General features: G+C 35.4%; 2 protein-coding genes across 2 annotated transcripts in view; one reads left to right on the top strand and one right to left on the bottom strand.

The window, feature by feature from the left end:
• Window positions 1-24133, top strand: part of LOC142336375 (translationally-controlled tumor protein homolog) — a 318382-nt gene that overhangs the window by 58177 nt on the left and 236072 nt on the right. The window lies entirely within an intron of this gene.
• Window positions 1-24133, bottom strand: part of LOC142336372 (uncharacterized) — a 91450-nt gene that overhangs the window by 25336 nt on the left and 41981 nt on the right. The window contains exons 6-8 of the mRNA XM_075385153.1: window positions 23069-23274; window positions 17179-17327; window positions 6170-6227 (exon numbers count right to left, since the gene is read on the bottom strand). Of these exons, the coding sequence (XP_075241268.1) occupies window positions 6170-6227; window positions 17179-17327; window positions 23069-23274 (413 nt within the window). The remainder of the gene's footprint in view (window positions 1-6169; window positions 6228-17178; window positions 17328-23068; window positions 23275-24133) is intronic.

Genomic DNA, 24133 nt, shown 5'->3' with positions numbered 1-24133 from the left:
CATTATACTTAGTATTTATCGTGGGAAGTCACTGTCTAAATACATTTAGGACAAAAAACAAAGCAGAGAAAGCACTACAGAGGAAAAATTAATAAGGAAATAAGAAAATACGATAACTTAAGCACTCTTTTAGGTTTTGAGCACTCTATCAGAATGAGCAAAGAATGAAACAAGCAAGCCTAGAGAAGTCAAAAAGATTTCAAGCAAAATGTTGAACAAGCTGTGAATTAAGGTGAAGCGAAACAAATTTTTATTCGACCAAGTCAAAAACAGCAGGACGAGTACTCAATTACAAATCAAGGATTTCATTGAAAAACTTAAATTTAGTCTACCTGACTGGCAGATCAATTGAACAATGCCAACCAAACAGATTATCACAAAAATAGATAAAAATAAAAATAACATTGATAAAATTCTTGCAGCTAAAATCCTGAAGGCCAAAACTTTACCGATTGAAACATATCCATTAAGCCGCGGACACGTTTTGAAAAAAAGTTTTTGACCTCTAAAACATTCCGTAACATGAGTTCAACGCTTTCGCTAGAAACTATCGAGTAACGCGTCTCAAAGCCCTAAAAAGGTTTCATTCGCATCCATATATCGAAAACACCAAAAAATTTCAAAAATTTTGAAAGAAATCTTCAATTTTTTCAAAGTAGACTAAATCTTGATCTAGTTATCTTCAAAATCATTTCAATCGCTCAGAGATCTGACCAATAACTCAACTTTAAGCTATAAAGTTTCACTGAGCTTTGAAGATCAATTAGCTCAATAAACAAAACCAAAAATTTCAAAATTGAGGACTGAAACTATTTTTAAAAAGCTGTCGAAATTCGTGATACTAATATCTACGAAAGAAAATCCTTGTCTTTGGAAACTGCTTAATTATCCATTTTCAACTCCTAAAAGATTTTGTTAGCACGAAACATGCAAAAAATGACAAAGATTAAAAATGAAAAAAAAAACAAAATATTATTAAACAGTTGCTGCAATTCGTGATAATAATATCTTCATAAACAATTGGTTGTCTCCACAGACTATAGAGTTGCGCATTTTATTGCCATGAAAGAAATTAAATTGACCCTAACAGATCGAAAAACTGCAAAAACTGACAAAAAATGAAAAAAAATCACCACCATTTTGGTTGTTTGAGTTTGTATTACCATAGCACAAAAACTAGGACATAAAAAGATCTATGGTTTGTAAGAGATTTTTATGAACTTTGAAAAGCGTCATTTTCTACACCTTGCTACAAAAAATTGACAAAAATGACCATTTCACCGTGGAGATTCGACACTAATTACTTGAAAACCTACTGAATCCAGCTGAGGGCTTCTAAGGAAACTTAATGCCCACTGAACGTTACCAGTTTATCCCGTATGGAAAGCTGAAAGTCGTAGAAAATAAGTGAACACATCTTACAAAAAAGGCAGAGAACAAAACAATCCAAATAATTTGAATTGTAAAATAGGAGCTCTATAACAGCCGGCTGAGAAACCTTGAATACATTTTCGAACACGTTTTTATTGGAAACCAAAGCAGATCTTTCATTCAGATTTTTGTTATTGCTGATTCACGTTTACAAAATGGAAAACGGACAGCAACACTTTGAAATGTCCGAAAGCTTTCGATTTTGATCCAGTCAAGACAAAATAAGGAGCATTTCACCAATACAAAAGAGAAATGCAATATCTAACAAATAGACCACGCTCCTACTGATAAAGGTACTGCCTGCACGATAAAAAATCCGAATGCCGCTAGAATTGCTGTCGTATGAATTGCTGTCGTAAGGCTCGTTTGAAATGTACTAACTCAGTTTTTTCGCGACCTGAGTCAAATCATACGCATAAAAATGATTCAGTCATACGTTTTCGCTGAACGGCTTAAACGAAAGAAACAGAGGATTGAGATAAAGAGAACCGAGAACCGTAATGGATCTAGTAAGCTTCCCTGACGCACTCCAGTTCGCTGCTCAAAACTATCAGATAACACATTTGAACAACACATTTTTTGAATAGAACCTTCCAAAACGTCTATGAGAAGATCACGTTTCACAGCGTCAAAATCACTGCTAACATCAAGAGTCCAATAACATTGACCTGTTTTCGGATACATCCGTCAACCAATATTCTGAGCCTTTTTATTAGCTATCTGACAATAGCTACTGAGCAGCTCTGCGTCCTTGCCTTACTTTGAGATGAAGTGTTAATTTACCATGTTTGCAGATTGCCTGGGGAAAACCATCAAATTGCGGCAAAGATCTATCTGAGATTTTCTTCAAAACTTATATGCGATAGGATCGTTAAAAGAAAAGGCAGATGATAAGGCTTCGGTGCTGCTCTCATCAGTGTGAGTGTAGCCAAAAATGAAATCAGTCCAAACAAAGCAGTCGGATAAACGCGTCATCAGGTATAGCATCCTCAAAATCGCCTACTTTTCTTTGCAGATACGATTAAAAGCATTTGAAATCTTGATTGACAATTAATGCTAAGGAAAATATTCCGCAGTGTGTGCCATGGACGACTTCAAGGTATCGAATGTAGTACTTATGTACTTATCTGGAATTCCTTATTTATTTTCTTGGATAGCAGTTCACAAAATTTTACGAAGTTATGAAACTTTACTTTAATTCTTTGTAGTGTTAGATAAAACTTAAAACGTTTTTCAAAACGCATCTTGTTCCTTTTCGCTGAAGAAAACTTATCTTCTTGACACGCAGCTCACAAGTTTTCAGAACAACTGAGTAAAAAAATGTAATTGAAAAAAAACATTAGGTTAAATCTGACTGTCAAAAAGGAAGTTCTTAATCAATGAGTTCAAAAAAATTTTTAGCGTCACAAAGAAAAGAGCTTTATTTGTTCTCTTTACTACAAAATTTTCTCGAACAACAGGCGGGGCAATTCAATTCAGATGGGAATGTAGAAAAGACCAACTTCTATCTATTGGCGCCAAAAATTCGTATGGATTCGAACTCGTGACCTCATGTGTCAGACACCGAAACACTTACCATCAGGCCCTTATGATTTCATAGCGTACAATCGCTTTTATTTTTGCAACACAGACTTAATTTCTTAATAAGAGCAACTCAGGTCAAGCAAAAAGTCAAGCGCAAAAAAAAATCACGCGAGAAGTTAAATCCAAGAACATAGCTGGCAGATTGCCAGAAAATAGCCGCAATAGCTTCGTAGATCTGCAGTCTCAAAAGAACAGTAAAAAAGACAGACTAAAAAATTCGTCTTTTCATTGAAGGCTGATTTGTTAGATATTTTGATTAAAAATCGGTATAAGGTTTTGCTGCCTCTATTAGCTGCTCTCAAATAACCGTCATTTAGAGTGACATACACACCCATTTGACCTTATCTATTTGAATTAAAGTAAAAAAAGTCAATTTCAAAGAGAGGAAGTCATTTTTGAGAGTGAGGTAAGTCAAGTGTGACCAATAATTTAATCACGCGAATGAACAAAAAACTCGCTCCACTAAGAGCGAAAAATGACGTCACACATGCACTTCAGTTGAAATTGCATGAACGAATGAACAAAAAAGCAGATTTGAAAAGGTTGTGACGTCATATGGTCGTAACAAAAATCGCGACGACGAAATAAAAAACATAGCAGGACAAGTCCTGACGTACAACTCAAAGAATTTTCATTGACTAAACAGAGAAAACTAGACCTAGAATGGACTGTGAATTAATTGAGACAAAATTTATTAAAAAAATAAGATAAAAAAACAGAAAATCAATGTCAAAATGCAGCATGTGAACACAAAAAACCACTAGCGAGAAATGAAAATTTAATTCAAACAAAAAATTAGGCCTAGAATGGCTGTGAATGGATTGGGAAAACTATTTAGAAAAAAATCCGATTCGAAAAATCGAAAAAAAACGGTAAAAATCAGAGTGAAATTGCCGCATGTGAACAAAAAACCACTACCGAGAAACCGAATTTTTGTTCAAACACCGTTTTCTCACTCTAATTTAAAATTAGAGCGAAAAAAATTCACGCCGCAAAACCACTCGCTTTTTCGCTCCATTTCCTGTTTCTGCGTGACCAAAATCACTACTCCAATTTGACTTCAAAAATCATGAAAATGTGTGAACAGATCTTAAAAAAAAGACAGCGCCCCAATACAATTCAAATTCTTTGAAATGTAAAAAACCAAGACCAAGAGAAGGCCAATAATAGCCCCAGCCATCGCTGTGCGGCTATTAAAAACAAGAAAACGGTCAGATGAAAGATTTGCATAAAAACGACAAATGTTTACAATAAATGCATCAAACTTAGAGTGAGAGCAATTAAAAACCAAACAACCATTAAGCACCATGAAAAACTGTTAACATTTCCCCTTTGGAGGCCTAGATATGGTGCATATACACAGCTCTTCTCCATTGCCGCACTGAGTCACCTGATATTCAATACTTGCAGCAACAGCATTGTGCAGAACTTTCAATTTGATCAATTTCTATACGAAAACTCTAATTCAAACACCTCTTAATTCAAACCCTAATTCAAGGATCTCTTCCAGGACTGTTTAGTTCCGTGGAAACGCTATTCACAGAATTTACGATGTTGATATGAAGTTGCGTATCATATTTCAGCCAGGTGTCACTAACCGTAAAATATGAAAGATAAAATAACCGTAAGACATCAAACCAACTTAAATTCGGTTAATTCAAAGATTTAATCCAAGACCATGCTTCATCATTTGAAAAAAAAAATTTTCTCAGGAGTACATGATGAGGCCTTGTTTCATTCAGTTCAGCCATTTCATTCTTCGAGTCTGTTAGAATCAGATTAAATTGTACATCATCTCGTCTCGTCGAACAGCGTTAGCAGTATGCCGTTGGATTCAAAATGTTTTCAGTGCACAGCTGATTAGGACCCCAGCAGCAACGTCGCAGGCGACTGTTTAAAAAGCAAGCAGGGCGCTCTTCTAGGAACTTTTCGTGGCTTAAGCTCAACGCCATCATTTTGATCCGTTGTTGATGAAGTTTCAGCACAACTTAAGGTGGTCTAATACTTCTTCGGATTTCGATTTCAATTTCCTCGTTTTGATATATCAGTGGAGGATCTTGAAACTCACAATTGGTATTATCTTCCAGTCGGTTTTTCAATTCTCTTTGTCAATTTTTCTTCATTAGAAGTAATATAAAGTCTGCAGTATCAAAAACCTTCACCAGTACACTCAGATACAATTGTTTTGTTTAAAGGTTCATAGGATTCAGATCGCAAAACAATCTCTTGATGATCGAAACATCATCAGAAACAAACCGAAAAACATCGGACGAATTGCTCTCAAACGACCGGCTGGCTTCAGTAGCAGCCAGCAGGGGCTTAGAGATGCTAGAATTAGGGGCTGGGGTGAGCAGAGTGGAGTGGGGGTAGAGTAGAGTAGGGCGTGCTAGATAAGAGGGGGCAAAAATCGCCATGTGGAAGATGATAGACGGGGGAGTGTGAGGCGGGTGTGTTAGAGGGGGAGGGGGTGAGGTTGAGTGGTGTGGATCGACCTTTGTGTTGAGAACAGCCCTTCACACCATGAAATTGACCCTTCTAAAGTTTCGATGAATCGAATACTTAGAGACTAGAAAGCCAGAAGGCTCTGAGAGAGCTGCTCAGCCACCTAAATGCCCTTCAAAATTTACCTGTTTATCCTTTTTTGAGGACGAAGAACCAAAAATTACACCGAAAAAGAGCATAGGACTAATATAATTACTCCAAACTTCACTGGAGCGATTAACCAGTTGGTTACGCGCCTTCAGTTTAGGCATCGCCCTAACAAAGAGATTGAGTGATCTTCATTTTTGAGAGAAGCACAATCTTCGTGCTTCCATTATGTGGCTCCCTTTATCACCTTACTGGAATTGACTCCAAGACATACAACATGAATCGATGCCGCTAAGAAATTATGAACCGCAGGACATTCTGATTGCTTAGTTTAAATATCGTGTTTCTTTGAAAAATTATCATTACATTAAAACGGCACGACCACCTTCGTATAATTTAGAGGTCGCCTGAAGATAAGACACTTTCAAGATAGCAGAGACAGTCGTTCAAGCTTGTACAATAGCACCGCTCAGCGAACTCGTTGTCGACTTAAAAGTAACATTGTGAGCACACAAAATCTTCGGTCCTCAAAAGCATGAAGAAAACCAATTATAATTCTACTTACAAATTAATGTCTATACTCTGGGTAGGAATATCAGTAACTGGCTTGTCCTTAATTCCACCTAAAACAGACATACAACCATTCTTAGGCTGGCTTTCAACCGTTCAATCAACACTTGGTTGAGAAGTAGATACCTGCACGAAATTGATATCGTGCGTGCGGTCATCATTAGAACTGAGAAAGTAAATGAAGAATGAATTTTAAAAAAATGACTGATGAAGATTGCTACGCCATATCAGATGCTCCATATAAAAATAGAGGTGCTTTGAAATATTGGACAATAGAGTTTGAAAAGAAATTAAGAAGCGATGTACAACGCCAAGAACTCCCACGTTGAGAGCATGCTAAACAAAGAGTACTTTGTTATAGAAAAAAAACAAGGCAGATTGCCGGAAATAGCCGCCACTGATTCCCATAACCAGAATTGAGAAAGTAACATGCGGAGAAAATCTATTGTTTTCCAAAAAAGGAAAACGTGCGCGCTATTTCCATTGGATATCGCATTCAGGCATCTAATTCTCAATTAGAGGGCACAGGGATTAGTATCCTTAGCAGTAACGATTAAACGTTCATGATGTTAGTCCGACACATTAACCACTGTTATATCGCCTTTGCTATCGCATTTACGGTGGCGGTCAAGCAAGCCGATAGGCAAGCAAGCCGAATTTTGAAAATGAGGTCAAGTAAGCCGAAAATATTTCGGATACCCGTATTTTAAGTTGCCTCTGGCGGGCCGGTGGGCGCGCTTCGCCGCGATAACCGGTCCGCTCATCCCACAGCGATGAGAGGCACGGCCATGGACAGCGGTCTGCTGGGGCCCGTGCCCGCTAGATGTCTAAAAATTGACGCATTTTTGTTTCTTTGGTGCATTGGAATACATTATGCACTATAATACTACGCGCAGTATTGATTGTAACGACTGACAATGTATTATTTCTGATAGATTACATAACTATTACATAACTTTCGGCTTGCTTTTCTGTCGGCTTGTTTGCCTATTGGCTTACTTTGCATTCGCCCGCATTTACAATCGTCTTTACATTAGCAATATAATAAATTTCGGAATGAAAGCAAATCAGATCGCACAAAAATCGAGTCAAGCTTGAAAAAGTCAATAGAGAGACACAGAATGTTCTTGAAAAAAACACAAGAAAGGTCTGGCAAAAATTTGCATTCAAATGACACATGTTTACAATTAATGGTTGAAACTTCGTTACATAGCAAATAAACAATTCGATGAGACTCCAATGATCAAAACCAATCACAAAACATAACCAGAAAATTGTCGGAAAACATCCGCCATTGATTCCCATAGCGCACTTAAGATTGAAAATCCAGAAAAACATAGGAAAATTGATTATCGTACAGAACATTATATTTTGTAGCTAGACATACTCTTGTTTATTATTGAGAGCATACAAGGATAAATATTAACACCAGTAATCAGTAGACCTGTTAACTAAGACTAATTAGAATAAATTTAAAAGATCAGACATATACAGCTGCGCGTTATGGGTTTATCCCGTTTCTAATTTTGGTTCTTTATCGATACTGACTCGGTTCAAATTAGATTGCTTTGCTGAGCAATCACAATTGAAAAGCGTTTTGAGCAGAGTAATAAACAATGAACGCACTAGAGAAGTCAAAAAAGGTTTCACGCAAAACGCTGAGAAATCAGTGAAATACAGAGAAGCGAAATAATTTTCTTTCAAAAGAATGGTATGACAAGTCCTGAATTAAACTCCAATGAATTAAAACTCAAGACAAGAGGATGGCGGCATTAAAAGATGGCAGGACAAGCCCCAACTACAATTCAGAGAATTAAAACAGAAGACCTAGAAAAGAGACCTGTCATAACCAAGAACACGAAACTGTGAACAAAAAAGGATAACAAGCACTATTACTTTTTGAAAGCAACTGTTTAAAATCAAAACAAAAGATACTAATTTAAACAATACAATTACAAAAATAATGCATCACTAAGTCTACAAAATCAGTTAGATTTGAGACACAATAACAAGACCAACAAGCAGTGCCAAACTAAAAGCAGGGCCAAACTCGAAAATAATTGAAATTTTTTCAACAAGTTGAGACAAAGTAAATAAAACCGTTATAAAAGAATTCAGAAAATTCAACAAATTTAATGAAATCTTATTATAAGGTCAAGGAAAAACTCAAGAATATCACGAAGTTACGAATGCGACAGTCATGATCGACACAAAAAGAACTTCAAGAAAGGGCAAAACTAGTAAAGTACTTATTTTTTGAAAACAAGTTTGCGTGAAAGTTGTTTAAAACCATAGATAGTGATTTAAAACATTAACAAGCTGCAAAAACGCCTCATCAGAGAGCCAATCACAACTACCACAAAAGCAACAATAACTTTTGAAAACAAGTAGTGTCAAAGTCTTTAAAAACGTTACAAATGTAATGAATAGGGTTTAATCACATGTGATCAGAGAACCAATAGGACCTTACTTTAACGATACAGGAAAAACGAACAGGAAAAAGAATTTGAAAAACGGTAAAAATTAAAACAGAACATTCAATGCCTCAATTATTTGAAACCTTGGATAAAAATTTGGACACATAACTGGATGTATTACACCTTAACCGACAGCCAACGAGACCTTTGATGACATTAAGTAGTATGAAAACACAAAAAACAACTAAAAACAGACAACACTGAAACAATACGCAACAATTGCATTGTCAAAGAAGTTAAAAACGTTACATAATAAATAAAACCATTAAAAACGTTCAATCATTCCATTGTGAACAGTTAGTAAAAACAGCTATCAAAATCAAGGGCAAAAAAGAACCATATCAACAGTCAAAACAAAAAAAATTAGCAAAAATTTCATGAAAAAAATAATCAGTCTGAATCAAAAAAAGCTTTAGCTGATGACCTTTGATTAATTCAAAAATCAAAAATGAACAACGTTTTTCACCTTTTCATAACACTCTTAAAAAAATCAAGACAAAAATTGCAAAAAAGCAAAAGTTAAACTCTCTGAAAAACCGAAAATTTGTTCAAACGCCCTTTTCTTTTTTAACGTCCATTTTAAATCCCGTTAGCCCAAATTTAACACCTTGCAGCTAATCACCTATTAGTTCGCGTACAAGTCAGGCAGTGCGACCAAAATTATTAATCTAAACTGAATTCTGATTATCAACGAAAAGTCGAACATCTATCAACAACAATTCGAAACAGGCGAAGTTGAAAAATTCAGTTATATCTGCAGTCAGTGTCATGATGATAAAAACACATACTAATTAAAAACAAAAAATAGAAACGTTAAATTGTGTCTCATTAAAAACCACCTATTATGACATGTCATGGAGCAAAACACAACAAAAAACAAACAACTCCACGTCATAAAAAAGAGAGAACAAAAACCACTTTAAATTCTTTCCACCATTTTTGAAGGGCGTCATTACAACAAGTGACTATTTACTGATATCGATAGGCATATCATATCATTTAATGCCAAATAAGGACAAAAATTCTGATTAAATTTGTGGTGAAGGTGATACTACAGTTTCATCCAAAGTTGCGAAATCCAAAAACGTTCTCAAAATATTGTCAATGGTTCTCAAGTAGAATCCCCCCGTCCCAAGACACTCAAGCAAACAAGCTGAAATTAGAAACACAAAGAACTTCATTTATTCAAATTTATATTAGCCTATAAAACAGTCGTTTTAGTAACAAATCTCAAAGAATAGGTCCAAAACAATTGTACCCAGAAATTTTTTCTCTAGGCATCACAATATGAAAGGCGAAGAAGGGCTTTAAGTGGTCAATAATGCGGTGACAGTTAAAATGGGCCTAAAGTAGCTGAAGAACTTTTGATCAAAACTTAAGGGAAAAAAAGTTTTGAAGACCGCACTAAAGAGAAAAAACTGTGTTGAAGACCGCACGTGACGAACAAAAATTCTCCAAATATTTGGAGACCAGATTCTTGGGTCAAAATGTTTCACGCCTATTTTTCTATCGCCCTCAGAACATAGCATGAACAGAAGAGTGGATTTCTATTCTCTTCAACAGATTGACTTAAAATAATGTTTTCACGTACGAAATTTTTCTTCGAATTTGTGGAAAAATCACCGCAAATAATAGCTTAGCAAACTAGATCAGTTTGAAGCTGAAAAGATGATGAATGCTATTAATAAACAAAGATAGCTAATTTTTGGTTATTAGTTCTTAGATTGGAGCCTTTTCATTATCTGATTCAGATAAAGAAAATCTGCCTTCGCTGTTCACAGCTTACTTTTTTATTAACTGACAAAACAATTTCGTAAAAAGTAAAAGAACAACTTTCCCAAACATAAAACAAACATAAAATATCATATATTTTCCATAACATAAAATAACTCATGTAAAAATGTAGTGTCTGAATTATAAAAAAGATTTAGCTGATGACTTTTGATTAATTCAAAATCAAAAATTAAACATTATAACAACGTTTTTTTATCTCTTCAAAACATTCTTGAGAAAAAATCAAGACAAAAATTGCAAACAAGCAAAACTTAAGAAACTCCGAAAAACCGAAAATTTGTTCAAATGCCCTTTTCTTACTCCAATTTAAATTCAGTTATCACAAATTTAACACCTTGCAGCTACAAAGATTTTCGTCCGAAGTGGTCAGGCAGTGCGACTGAAACTATTAATCTAAATTGACCCCTGTCAACGAAAAGTTGAACATCTATCAACAATTCGAAATAGGCAAAAGTGAAAAATTCAGTTATATCTGCATTCAGTGTTACGATTATAAAAACACGTACTAATCAAAAACAAAAAATAGAAACGTTAAATTGTGCCTCATTAAAAACCACTTATTGTGACATGTAATGCAGGTCAAATATGAGCAAAACACAACAAAAAAAAACAAAGAACTCCACCCACGTCATAAAGAGGAGAACAAAAAAAATAATTTTTTCCACCATTTTTGAAGGGCCTCATTACAACAAGTGACTATTTACTGATATCGATCAGCATATCATATCATTTAACGCTGAATAAGGCCATAAAAAATCTGAGTAATTTTTTGGTAGAGAATGTGATAATACAGCGCCATCTACGTTGTGAAAACCAAGAAGGTTCTCAAAAATTTGTCAATTGTTCTCAAGTAAAATCTCCCCCCGTCCCATGACACTCAAGCAAACAAGCTGAAAGAAGAAACACAAAAGAACTTCATTTATTCAAATTTATATTAGCCTATAAAACATTCATGTGTCTCGTTTTAGTAACAAATCTGAAAGAACAGGTCCAAAACAATTGTACTCAGTATTTTTTGCGAAAAGCATAACAATATGAAAGGTGAAAAAGGGCTTTACTTGGTTAAAAAAAGGCTCACAGTAAAATAAAGGGCTTTAAGTGGTCAAAAATGAGCTCATAGCGTACAATTACTAGCTAAAAATCGGGCTGAAGAAGTTATAGTCAAAACTAAAGGAAAAAACTGTTTTGAAGACCGCACGTGATAAACAAAAACTCTCCAAATTTTTGAAGACCAAATTTTTGAGCCAAAATTTTGCGAGCCTACTTTTCTATGCCCTCAGAACACAGCATGAACAAAAGAGTGGTTTTTTATTCTTTTCAACAGATTGACTGAAAAATCATGTTTTCACGTACCAAATTTCACTTCGAATTTGTGGAGAAAGTCACTACAAAAAAGGATTAGCAAAATAGATCAGTTTGAAGCCGTATGAAAAGATTCACAATAACAACTAGCTGAAAAGAAGATAAATGCTATTATTAAACAAAGCTAGCTAATTTTTTTGCTATTAGTTTTTAGATTGGAGACAATTCATCATTTCATCCAGATAAAGAACATAACCGACTAACGTCGGGCGAATTGCTCTCAAAAGACCGGCGAGCGGTTGGCTTCGTCAGTAGCTAGCCACGGTTTAAAGAGGCTAGCTTTAGCTTAATTGAGGGGGCGTAAGGTGAACGAAGCGGGGCTGCACCACAGCGGGGTGCAAAAGTGGATTGGGGGATTGATGTGGGGGCGGTGGGTGGGTGGGCGTGTGGGATCACTTTCTAAGAACCGCTCTTCACACCATAAGTATAAGTCTCCAAAACAGTTTCTGTTAATCGCATACTTGAAGACTAGGTGGCTGAACAGCTCTAAGAAAACTTTATGCAAACTGGGCGCTACCTCTTTATCGCGTTTCTGAAGACGAAAGTCAAATGGGTCAGACGAAAAACCGGCCAAGCGAAAATTTGCATAAAAGACAAACAGGATTAGTATATTTGCTACAAATTGCTTTTCAGAGTAATTAACAATGATTTCCTACAAAGTGCCTGTTAAGTCATGTATGATAAAACCCTTTTTACTAAAGTCATGTATGATAAAACCCTTTTACTATAACTCATTGTTAATGAGGATCAGAGATGATGACATTACGCCACATTACGCAGCTGAAAAACAGCATCAACAAAAAGAGAGAGAGAGAGAGAGATAAAACGTGAAAGAGAAGGAAAGATACCCCAACCAACAGAGAAAGAGAGATAGAAATTTTTTCCTTGATGGGATTCGGCTCATACAGAAAACTGTAAAAAAAATCATATAGAAACCTGAAAAAGGCAAAATTAAAATCAAAAGTTGTCAACTTTGCAGTAAAAAAGTTCAAAACCATTTTTTGTCTCGACAGTTCTTTCAGGTAACCCATCTCCAAGACTTAAAAAGTTTCTTTGGCCAGTAATGGTCGTTAAACTCAGAAAAGGAAGAAAAACATCGGAAAAAATTGGAAACAATTGCAAATTTTAACAAACTCGTGCCAAAATTCAAGATATTAAAACCTTAAAAACCAATCCATTGCCTCAAAAGACGATTCAGTATGCCTGTTTCAAGCCTGAAATAGTTTCACTGGCTCATAAAGATCCATTCACTTGGAACATGTTAATTTTCCAAAAATTTGGAAAAAAAATATAAATTTTATCCAGAAATTACTAACGGGAGTCATAAAAAATGTTGATCACCATTCCATTAACATTAGAAACTATGCAGCAGCTCATTATCAAACCTTGGAGGAGTTCCCAGGGCCCCTAGTGCCGGAAACAATTCAAAAAATTTAAAAATTACAAATATTTCAAATAATTGCTGAAAGTCGTAATCATTACATCTTGAAAAACATGCTATTACATCTATAAACTATGCAGTATCAAATTAAAAAATTATAAAGAAAGTTGCGTGGCTCTTGAGGCTAGAGAAACCTGAAAAATGACAATAATCAAAAAACTTAAAAACATTTCAAGTTTTATAAATTAATCCATGACCAAAAAATGTCCAGTAGCTTATTATCAAACCATAACGGAGGTTTTCTGACACTTGAGGCTGAAAAAAACTGAATAATGACTAGAAGTGTCAAAAAATTGAAAAAAATTTGCAAAATATGCAAAAAAAATACTAAAATTAGTGATGTTAAAATCATGCAAGAAATTCCATTACATCTAGGAATTATACAGTAACCTATTTTCAAAGCCTAGAGTAGGTTCTGTGGTTGGTGAGAATAAAAAAACCTGAAGGACAAAAATTTTCAAACTTGAAAAAAGGAAGTTTTATCAAAAAATTGATAAAATGTGTGACATTAAAAAGTTGAAAAACTATTGCATGGCCAATTAAACTTTGTCAGAAACTTATTACCAAAACCCTAAGGAGGTTTTCTGGCTCCTGGTTCTGGAAAGATCTGAATACGGAAAAAAATAAAAAATTGAAAAAAATTGCACCTTTGGTCAAAAAATGCTAAAACTTGTGATGTCCAAACGTTGAAACCATTACCACTAGAAACTATGCAGTAACCTATTATTATAACCTAGAAGAGGTTTCTTGACAAAGGGCTAATAAAAAACATAGCTGGCAGATTGCCAGAAAATAGCCGCAATAGATTTGTAGACTGGCAGTCTAAAAAAACAGTAAAAAAGACAGACCAAAAAAATTCGTCTTTTCATTGAAGGCTGATCTGTTATATTTTGATTAAAAATCTGTATAAGTTATTGCTGCCTCTATTAGCTGATCTCAAATAACCTTCATTTAGAGTGACACACACCCATTTGACCTTATCTCTTTGAATTAAAGTAAATAAAAGTCAATTTCAAAGTGAGGCAGTCATTTTTGAGAGTGAGGTAAGTCAAGTGTGACCAAAAATTTAATCACGCAAATGAACAAAAAAACTCGCTCCACTAAAAGCGAAAAATGACGTCACACATGCAACTCAGTTGAAATTGCATGAACGAATGAACAAAAAGTGGCTGTGACATCATATGGTCGTAACAAAAATCATGACGACGAAATAAAAAAAACCAAGAGAAGGCCAATAATAGCCCCAGCTATCGCTGTGCGGCTATTAATAAAAAAAAATGTCAAAAACCTTTCAAAAAACTTGAAAAAATTGTGCAAAATAGTATTAATTTGTGTGTTTTTAGCGAGCGGTTGTTCGTCAGTAGCTAGAAACGCGGGCGATTGGGGGAGAGGGCTGATGAGGGTTGAGGGGGGCGGGCAACAGTAGGGTGGGGGGTAACAGCGCGGGGAGGGGGGTGGGGCAATCGTGGGAGGGGGGTCAACAGTGTAGGGGTCTTCAACCTCTAAGAACCGCCTTTCACACCATAAGTATAAGTCTCCAAAACAGTTTGAGCTGAAACAGAGCTGAAAGGCTCTAAGAGCACTTAATGCCCGCTGATCGCTACCTGTTATCCCATTTTTGAGGACGAAAAGTCAAAAGCGTCAGACGAACAAAAGAGTGGTTTTTTATTCTTTTCAACAGATTGACTGAAAAATCATGTTTTCACGTACCAAATTTCACTTCGAATTTGTGGAGAAAGTCACTACAAAAAAGGATTAGCAAAATAGATCAGTTTGAAGCCGTATGAAAAGATTCACAATAACAACTAGCTGAAACTTATGGTTCGTCAAAAACTTTCAAAAAACTTGAAAAAATTGTGCAAAATAGTATTAATTTGTGTGTTTTTAGCGAGCGGTTGTTCGTCAGTAGCTAGAAACGCGGGCGATTGGGGGAGAGGGCTGATGAGGGTTGAGGGGGGCGGGCAACAGTAGGGTGGGGGGTAACAGCGCGGGGAGGGGGGTGGGGCAATCGTGGGAGGGGGGTCAACAGTGTAGGGGTCTTCAACCTCTAAGAACCGCCTTTCACACAATAAGTATAAGTCTCCAAAACAGTTTGAGCTGAAACAGAGCTGAAAGGCTCTAAGAGCACTTAATGCCCGCTGATCGCTACCTGTTATCCCATTTTTGAGGACGAAAAGTCAAAAGCGTCAGACGAAAAATTGGTCAAGCAAAAAATCGCAAAAGACCGACAGGACTAAAATAATTGCTACAAACTTCGTTTGAGAGTAATTAAAAACCTGCCTTTGTTTTTCACAGCTTTTTTATTAATTGACAAAACCATTTGGTAAACACTAAAAGGAAAACTTTCCCTAACATAAAACTGCTCACAGCAAAATTTTTTTCTCGGACTGAAAATGGATTTAATGTCAGGAGAGAAATCAATTTTGGGTAATAGTAGCCAGGTAGAGTATGCAGAGTGAGGCAAAAATTTAATTAACTGGCTTCAAATGATGTTATTAGAGCTTATATGCGCCACTAGGACGATTTACATTGAAACCCATTTAAGGGTGATTTGCAATTTTGAAGAATGAAAGTACCAATTTTCCCATAACTTTCTGAGCATTGTATGAGATGAAAACACAAATACCCGTTTGAACAAAAAGCATCATTCGTTCGAGGGCAATTCATGACGTTTTTTTAAAACGAGTATTTTTGTTTCCATATCGTACAATACTCAAAACATAGCTGGCAGATTGTCAGAAAATAGCCGCAATAGCTTCGTAGATCTGCAGTCTCAAAAAAAACAGTAAAAAGACAGACAAAAAAGTCGTCTTTGATTCAAGGCTGATATGTTATATTTTGATTAAAAATCTGTATAAGTTTTTGCTACCTCTATTAGCTGCTCTCAAATAACCTTTATTTAGAGTGACACACACCCATTTGACCTTATCTCTTTGAATTAAAGTAAACAAAAGTCAATTTCGAAGTGAGGAAGTCATTTTTGAGTGAGGTTAGTCCAGTGTGACCAAAACCTTAATGAAGCGAATGAACAAAAAAATTCGCTCCACTATCAAATACTAAGCAGCATCGATCAAATATTATTTCTACAACAAACCAAATTACAAGTAAGAAAATTGACGAAAAACGGTTATCTAAATGCGTAGGGTTTCTCAAAAGCATTTTTCAAAGTCAAAAGGTCATTAATTGAACGCAGCGCATGATCAAAAAACTTCTCTTGCTTCACAAAAATCTGTTGACCATGACAGCTTCTTTCACTTTCGCTTTTTGGGTCAAAATGCCGCATGAACAAAACTATTTCCTGTAAAAACAAAAAAAAACACGATAGGACAAGTCCTGAAGTACAATTCAAAGAATTTTCATTGACTAAACAACAAACTAGACCTAGAACGGACTATAAGTGAATTGGGAAAACCATTTCCAAAAAAAATCAAATAAAAAAAATTAAAAAAACTGAAAATCAATGTCAAAATGCCGCATGTGAACAAAAAACCACTAGCGAGAAAGCGAATTTTTGTTCAAACACCGTTTTCTCACTCTACTTTAAAATTAGAGCGAAAAAATTTCACGCCGCAAAACCACTCGCTTTTTAGCTCCGTTTCCTGTTTCGGCGTGACCAAAACAACTCCAATTTGACTTCAAAAATCATGAAAATGTGTGAATAGATCTTAAAAAAAAAGACAGCGCCCCAATACAATTCAAATTCTTTGAATTGTAAAAAACCAAGAGAAGGCCAATAATAGCCCCAGCTACCGCTGTGCGGCTATTAAAAATTATGACGAAATTTGTCATTGAAACCCGGCGCCACGTTAAGTCATGGCAAATTAAGCACCAATAACAGCCACAGGAGTATCAGACCATCTATTTAAGGGTTAGATCAATGACGCAAACTCGTCGGCTACATTACTGTTATAAGTACTCAAGTAGACTGACTTTTGGGCTTGAGGATGTACAGAGCCCAGTTGTACTTGATAGCCTCTGTGTTGGGATCGATAAAGATTAGAAGGTCAAGGTCATCCTCTTCTTCCTCGTCTTCATCGTCCATTGTCTTCAACTCATAATCAGACACCAGCGTAGAGGGACTACAAAATGAGAAGACATTAAACATGCTGCATATAAAGACGAAACAAACATAACCCGGCTAACTTTGGACGAATTGCTCTCGAACCACAGGCGGGGCTATTCCCACAACCCCTCTATTGGAATTTAAAAAAAAACAGAAAACATAGCCGGCAGATTGCCGGAATAGCTGCAAAAGAATAGACCTGCGTGCCATATAATAGAGATAGAAACAGATACAGATCTAAATTGAAAAAATCGCCGCCGCTCAAAAAACTAGGTAAAAAACATTCAGCGATAAAATAATAAAGCTTGTTAAAATTCATTCCGCAGAAGCCTCTTATTAGGGACCTTTACTGCACATATGAGTTCCTTTGACCTTAAACAAATTGAAATTAAACTTAAGTTTTAAAGTGCAAAAGTCATTTTATTGAGTGAGGTAAGTCAGGTTTGATCAAAATCTAATCACGCAAATAACCTAGAAACTTTTGCTAAAGCGAAGGAGAAATGACGTCACGCGCGCAAATGCTGTTAGTGAGAGGAAGAAGTCATTCAGAAAATTTGACTTTTCCAGCTTTGCTGTGTGAACAAATGTAAAACGAAAAAAGAGCGTCAGACGACGAAACAAAAAAACATAGCAGGACAAGTCCTGATGTACAATTCAAAGAATTTTCATTGACTAAACAGAAAAAACGACCTAGAATGGACTATGAATTAATTGAGAACATAATTTGAAAAAAAAATCAGATAAAAAATAAGAAAAAAACAGAAAATCAATGTCAAAATGCAGCATGTGAACACAAAAAAACACTAGCGCGAAATGAAAATTTAATTCAAACAAAAAAACTAGGCCTAGAATGGCTGTGAATGGATTGGGAAAACCATTCAGAAAAAAAACCGATTCGAAAAATCGAAAAACAGTAAAAAGAGTGAAATTGCCGCATGTGAACAAAAAACCACTACCGAGAAACCGAATTTTTGTTCAAACACCGTTTTCTCACTCTACTTTAAAATTAGAGCGAAAAAAATTCACGCCGCAAAACCATTCGCTTTTTCGCTCCATTTCCCGTTTCGGCGTGACCAAAATCAGTACTCCAATTTGACTTCAAAAATCATGAAAATGTGTGAACAGATCTTAAAAAAGACAGCGCCCCAAAACAATTCAAATTCTTTGAATTGTAAAAAAACGAAGAGCACCGCAATATAGCTTCGCTCAGCTTACAGCTTCGCAGCTATAAAAATGAGTGTTCTACAAAACGAACTCATTGATTAGATTTCATAGTTAGACATATTCCTGTTTTTGTACAGAGAGGACACAAGCTAACGCTTTGCGGCTATTAATGAGAGCAATTTAGGTCAAGCAGACATCAAGAAGTCAAGCGTGAAAAAGCCACAAAGGAAGTGAAATCGCAAGATTGTTATCGAAGAAAACGGCCACGCAAACAATTTGCATAAACGACAGACATGTTTGCAATCACTGATGCAAACTTAATTTGAGAGAAATTAAACGTCAAATACCTGAATAAATACCAAATAACCAATAATTAAAAAGCAGTATGAACAACCGGAATAAATCAAGTACAAGCTGATTTCAAATGAGTAGTCTCGAGCACCTATGATAATGATGCTGTTCAAATCACTGTCTACGAATAAGAAATCAAATAAAGAAACTGAAAAACAACAATAACGCAGAATAATATAATCTGAAAGCATAACTGGCACATCGCCAAAAACAAACACAGACTTGTAATCTAAAAAAAACACACAAAAAAACATCTGTAGTCTCGAAAAACTATACATGCAAAAGAACAAAAATATCTGCTACGAGTAAAAACATAGCTGCCAGATTGCCAGAAAATGGCCACAATCGCTTCGTAGATCTGCAGTCCCAAAAGCAGTGAAAAAGCAGTAACAGGTCAAAAGATTTACTCTTTTCATTAAAGGATGAAATGTTATATATTGATTAAGAATCTGTATAAGTTATTGCTGCCTCTATTAGCTGCTCTAAAAAAAACATTCAGAGTGACACACATTCACTTGATCTTAATTAAAGCGAAGAAACGCTAATTTCAAAGTCAAGAAAACATTTTTGAGTGAGGTAAGTCACGTGTGACCAAAAATTTAATCACGCAAATGAAAAAAAACTCATCCCACTAAGAGTAAGAAACGACGCCACGCACGCACTTCAGTTGAAATGGCACGAACGAATTTAAAAAAAAAGCAATTTGAAGTGATTGTGACGTCAGATGTCCAAAAAACTCTTGACGAATAAAGAGAAAAGAAAACAAGAAAAAGTAAATAAGAGCCTCAGTTAAATCACATGAATGAACACAACTCGCTCACTACGAGTGGAAAATGACGTTACGCAGGCAATTCAGTCTAAATCACATGCACAAATGAATAAAAAGCAGTTTTGAAATGATTCTGACGTCATATGGTAGTATCAAAAATGGGGAGATCACAGTCAAAAATGACTTCACACTCTTGCAAAGATTATCAGCAAAAGAGACAAATAAGCAGGCTAAAACTCGAGGTCAAAAATATCGACCATAAAAACAGTACAAAACATATTATAAATGCTAACAAAAATTCAAAGTCACAACATGTTATATCAACCACAAACAAAATATAAACCCACTAACGTTGGAAAAACTGCTCTCGCATGACCATCGGAGCAATTTTCAGGGGCTGTAGCCTAGATAAACTTTTTTGAGTGCGAAAAAATCAGTCGAAGGTACGGTCAAACCCTAGCTCCTGAGTCTGATTCCATCACCTCGACTGAGATATTAACCACTCGGCAATCAGGGCCTTGTCATATCCCCTCTAAAAATCAGTTTTGTAGGAACTACAAATTTATTTCGGAGTGAGAGCAACTGAAACCACTTAAAAATCAAGAAAAAGTGAGTGTAAAATTCACATGAGAAGTCAAAAATTATTCTAGAGGAAAAACTCAAAAACGCAAAAACGGTCAAGCAAAACATCTGCATATAAATGACACAAGTTTGCAATAATTGCTTCTCACTCGAGAGCAATTAAAAAATCTCTAAGGAACAAATGCTAAAATTTTTATTACAATTTTTAACAAATCATTAAGGCAGAGCAAAACAAACTCCATGCACAAATAAAAGATATAAAAATATGTCAGATGCTAGAATGTGGTGATAGCCGATACGCAGTGAAAAATAGTAAAAAGCAGATTCAGAGTTGAAAATCAAATAGAAGAAATAAGTTTAAAAACAAAGTACAATAAATTAATTATCATTGGAATTTGGTATAAGTTACATAGCCCGTCCCATTTCATTTGACTTTCAGTAGTAACCTGCCACCAACTGAGCCCAATTGCTTGAAATAGAGAATGAGAAAAATTCAGATCACGTCAAAGATCAAGGGCGTATAAGTCACCAGAAGAGAAAAGACAACACGGTCACGCAGAAATTAGTTATTCAAAGAACATAGCCAGAAGAGTTCCGGTAGCGAATCAAAGCGTCGGATTTTCACAAACAGAATCCCAATCGCGGACAAAACCATTATCGTTTGTCTGAAAACAATTAATTGTTTCCTCACCAAAGTCAGATAAGCATTTGAAAAAATTTAAATCTTCAGACAAAATTTTTTGATAGAAAACTTGCTGTGAAATCTTGAAATGGCAAAATAATGTATTACAAGAAACATATCTGGTAACAGCCAACATTTCTACTAATGAACTATTGACAAAAATAATGCACTAAAATGAACTAATATAGCTTGCAGATTTCTGAAACAGCTGAGAAGTACGAGACTTATGTGCCGTATGAAAAGAGATAGAAACAGATAGAGATATAAGCAGAAAAAGTTATCGACGCCGCTCAAAAACCTATGTAAAAAAGATTCAGCGATAAATTAATGATGCTGGTTAAAATTCGTTGCGCAGAAACCTTTGAATTAGGGGCCTTTATTACACATATAAGTTCCTTTGACCTTATACTAATTCAAATTAAATTTAAGTTTTAAAATGTCAAAGTCATTTTATTGAGTGAGGTAGGTCACGTACGACCAAAATCTAATCATGCAAATGATCTGAAAACTTTTCCTAGAGAGAGTGAGAAACGACGTCACTTGGGCATATGCCGTTAGTGAGAGGATGAATTCATCCAGAAAATTGAACTTTTTCAGCTTTATTGTGTGAACAAATGTAAAGCGAAAAAGAACGCCAGATGACGAAAAAAACCAAGAGCACCGCAATATAGCTCCGCTCAGCTTCGCAGCTATAAAAAAACTTCCAGGGTCAATGACTAATATGAGAAACCCGGTCTCAAAATTTCAATTGTAATGAAAAAATCGTTCTCAAAAAATTCAGAACACTACGACCCAAAACACTGTTACTGGGAAAACATAAGCAGATAACATTCATAAAAATGGAACTGAATTATCAAAACACTAAAACACAGGTCTTAGAAACATTTAACGTCATAGAAATTCACAAAATTAAATGCAAATCTTAAGGAAGGAGATTGGCTAAAAAAAACGTACCAAAGGGCAGAACGTGAGAGCAGCCGAGAGGAAAGAAACTTCATAAATTTGATACCTGAAAATCTAACAAAAATTTTATTATCCTGTCAAAATAACAATAACAAAATTCAAAGATTCGAAAAAAATTATTTGCCATAAAAACTCTAAAAAGCAATTATGAAAAAAATCATAAATTTCACACACTTCATGCCTAAAAATAAATGAGTTACAAAAAACACGAAAATAAAACATCCAATATTGCACCAAGAGCATCATTCTAGTGAACCAGGCCCAAACACAAACAAAATACATGGATAAAACAAACAGACAAATCAGATTGCTATGTGTACAATTGTAACAAACAAAAAGATTTCACGCAAAATGTCGAAAAAGCGGCAAAATAAGAATAAGGTACAAGGAAACAAATTTTTGTTCGGCCAAGCAAAAAATATCCGGCTGAGAAGATGAGGGCGGCTATTAAAAATCAGAACAAGCAAAAAACAAGTCAAATGGAGAAAAAAGGGCTAAAAACACTTATCTATATATGCGATTTCTCAAAAACATTTTTCAAAGTCGAAAAGTCAGTCAAACAACGCAGCTCAAAAACATAAGCCGACTAACGTCGGGAATCTTCTCGAACAACTTTAGGGGTTTAGCTTATAAATTTTTTTTTATGGGTGCGAAAACTCCGACCTCATAGGGTTTCGAGTGGAGAGTCAAATTCTCAAGATTAAAAACCACCCTTCACAAACCAGGAAATTGTCGCCTCAAAACAGTTCTTCTGAATCGTATTCTTAGACATGGGTTAGGCGTAAGGCTCTAAGAGAATTTAATGCCCTGTGAGCGCTAGCTGTTTATACCGTTTTTGAGGACGAAAAGTCAAATGGGTCAGAAAAAAATCGATCAAGCTACTTCGTCTGAGAGCAATTAAAAACCCGGCTGCAACAATTGCTTCAAACTTTGTTTGAGAGCAATTAATAAATTAATTGATCTAGCTTCTCGCAACCAGCTTGAATACTCTTAGCTTCGATTGCGGTAAAGAAGCTGACAAGAAGTTTTTGCAAGATACCATTCAGCAACAATTAATCTAGCGCAAGCAATGACGGGAAACTAATGACAGGCTCACAAATTATATTATATTGATTGATTACTCATCTAAAAATGAATAAGCTACGCAGATGAGTTTGAAACCGTTATACATATATACGAGAAAGTTTCAATCATAAATAGAGAAACAAGGAGGAGATGTCAATCATAGCGAATCTATGAGTCTTACAGTTTAGGATTGTCATCCTCGTTACCCTGATCAACTGCCACTTGATACATCCAGAGAGCTAAACCCATGACGTCGTAGACCTTGCAGCTCCTCTCAAACCTGACCTTTATTGGATGTTGCAGTTGGTCTTTGCTTAAGCCCTCGTCCAGACAGATGCAGATGCTGAACTCGTTTTGCACGCGAGAACCGTCAAGACAGAAAGGCTTCTGAAAAAGAACAAGGAAATGCTCTTTTCTGAAACTCCATTTGGCGAGAGCACTTAGAAAAAACCCAATCATTCTACTAAATAGTAAAGCTGCTTTTCTAAATTTTGTAAAACTATCATGTTCAAAACCACTTTTGTTACCTGCCTCGCGAATCTATCTAGTAACCCATCAACAGGCCTTTTAAAAATTCAATTGTCCCTTGAATACCACCAAACTCCAAATTTTCCGCCAAATTTCCAAAAAATTGATAAATTAAAAATCTATTAGAACATTGCTGAAAATGGGATATTATTATATACAGAACCTTTCAGTGTCTTCACAAACTATCCCGTAACCCAAGTTCAAGCTTAGGAAAGTTTTCACTGGCCCATAAAGATCGATAAACTCGGAACATGAAAATTTTCAGAGCATTTGAAAAAATATATTCAAATTTTGTCACAAAAATTGCAAAATGCGTGATAGTAAAATGTCGAATATCATTCCATTGAACCTACCAAACATGCAGTAAACTACTATTAAAACCTAGAGGAAGTTCCTTGTCCACTGAGCTTAGATAAATTAAAAAATGACAAAAAACAAAAAATTGGAAAATTTATTAAAAAACTGCTTAAACTCTTGACAATACAATGTTGTAAAAGAACTCTATTACCAATCGAAACTGTGCATTAACATATTACAAAACACTAGAGGAAGTTTCTTGGCCCCTGGGGCTGGAAAAAATTGAATAATGGCAACAAATGTCAAAAAAATTGACAAAACAATTGAAAGTTTTATTTTAAAAAAGTGCTAAATTTCGTGATGTTAAAATGTTGAAAACCATTCAATTAACTCTCGAAACTATGCTTTAATCTTCCAGCAA

This window comes from Convolutriloba macropyga, chromosome 3, assembly GCF_964194025.1.
Source record: "Convolutriloba macropyga chromosome 3, txConMacr16.3, whole genome shotgun sequence".
NCBI classification, from domain to species: Eukaryota; Metazoa; Xenacoelomorpha; order Acoela; family Convolutidae; genus Convolutriloba; species Convolutriloba macropyga.
The sequence above is the reverse complement of the archived record's forward strand: the minus strand, read 5'-3'. Positions and strand labels throughout refer to the sequence as shown.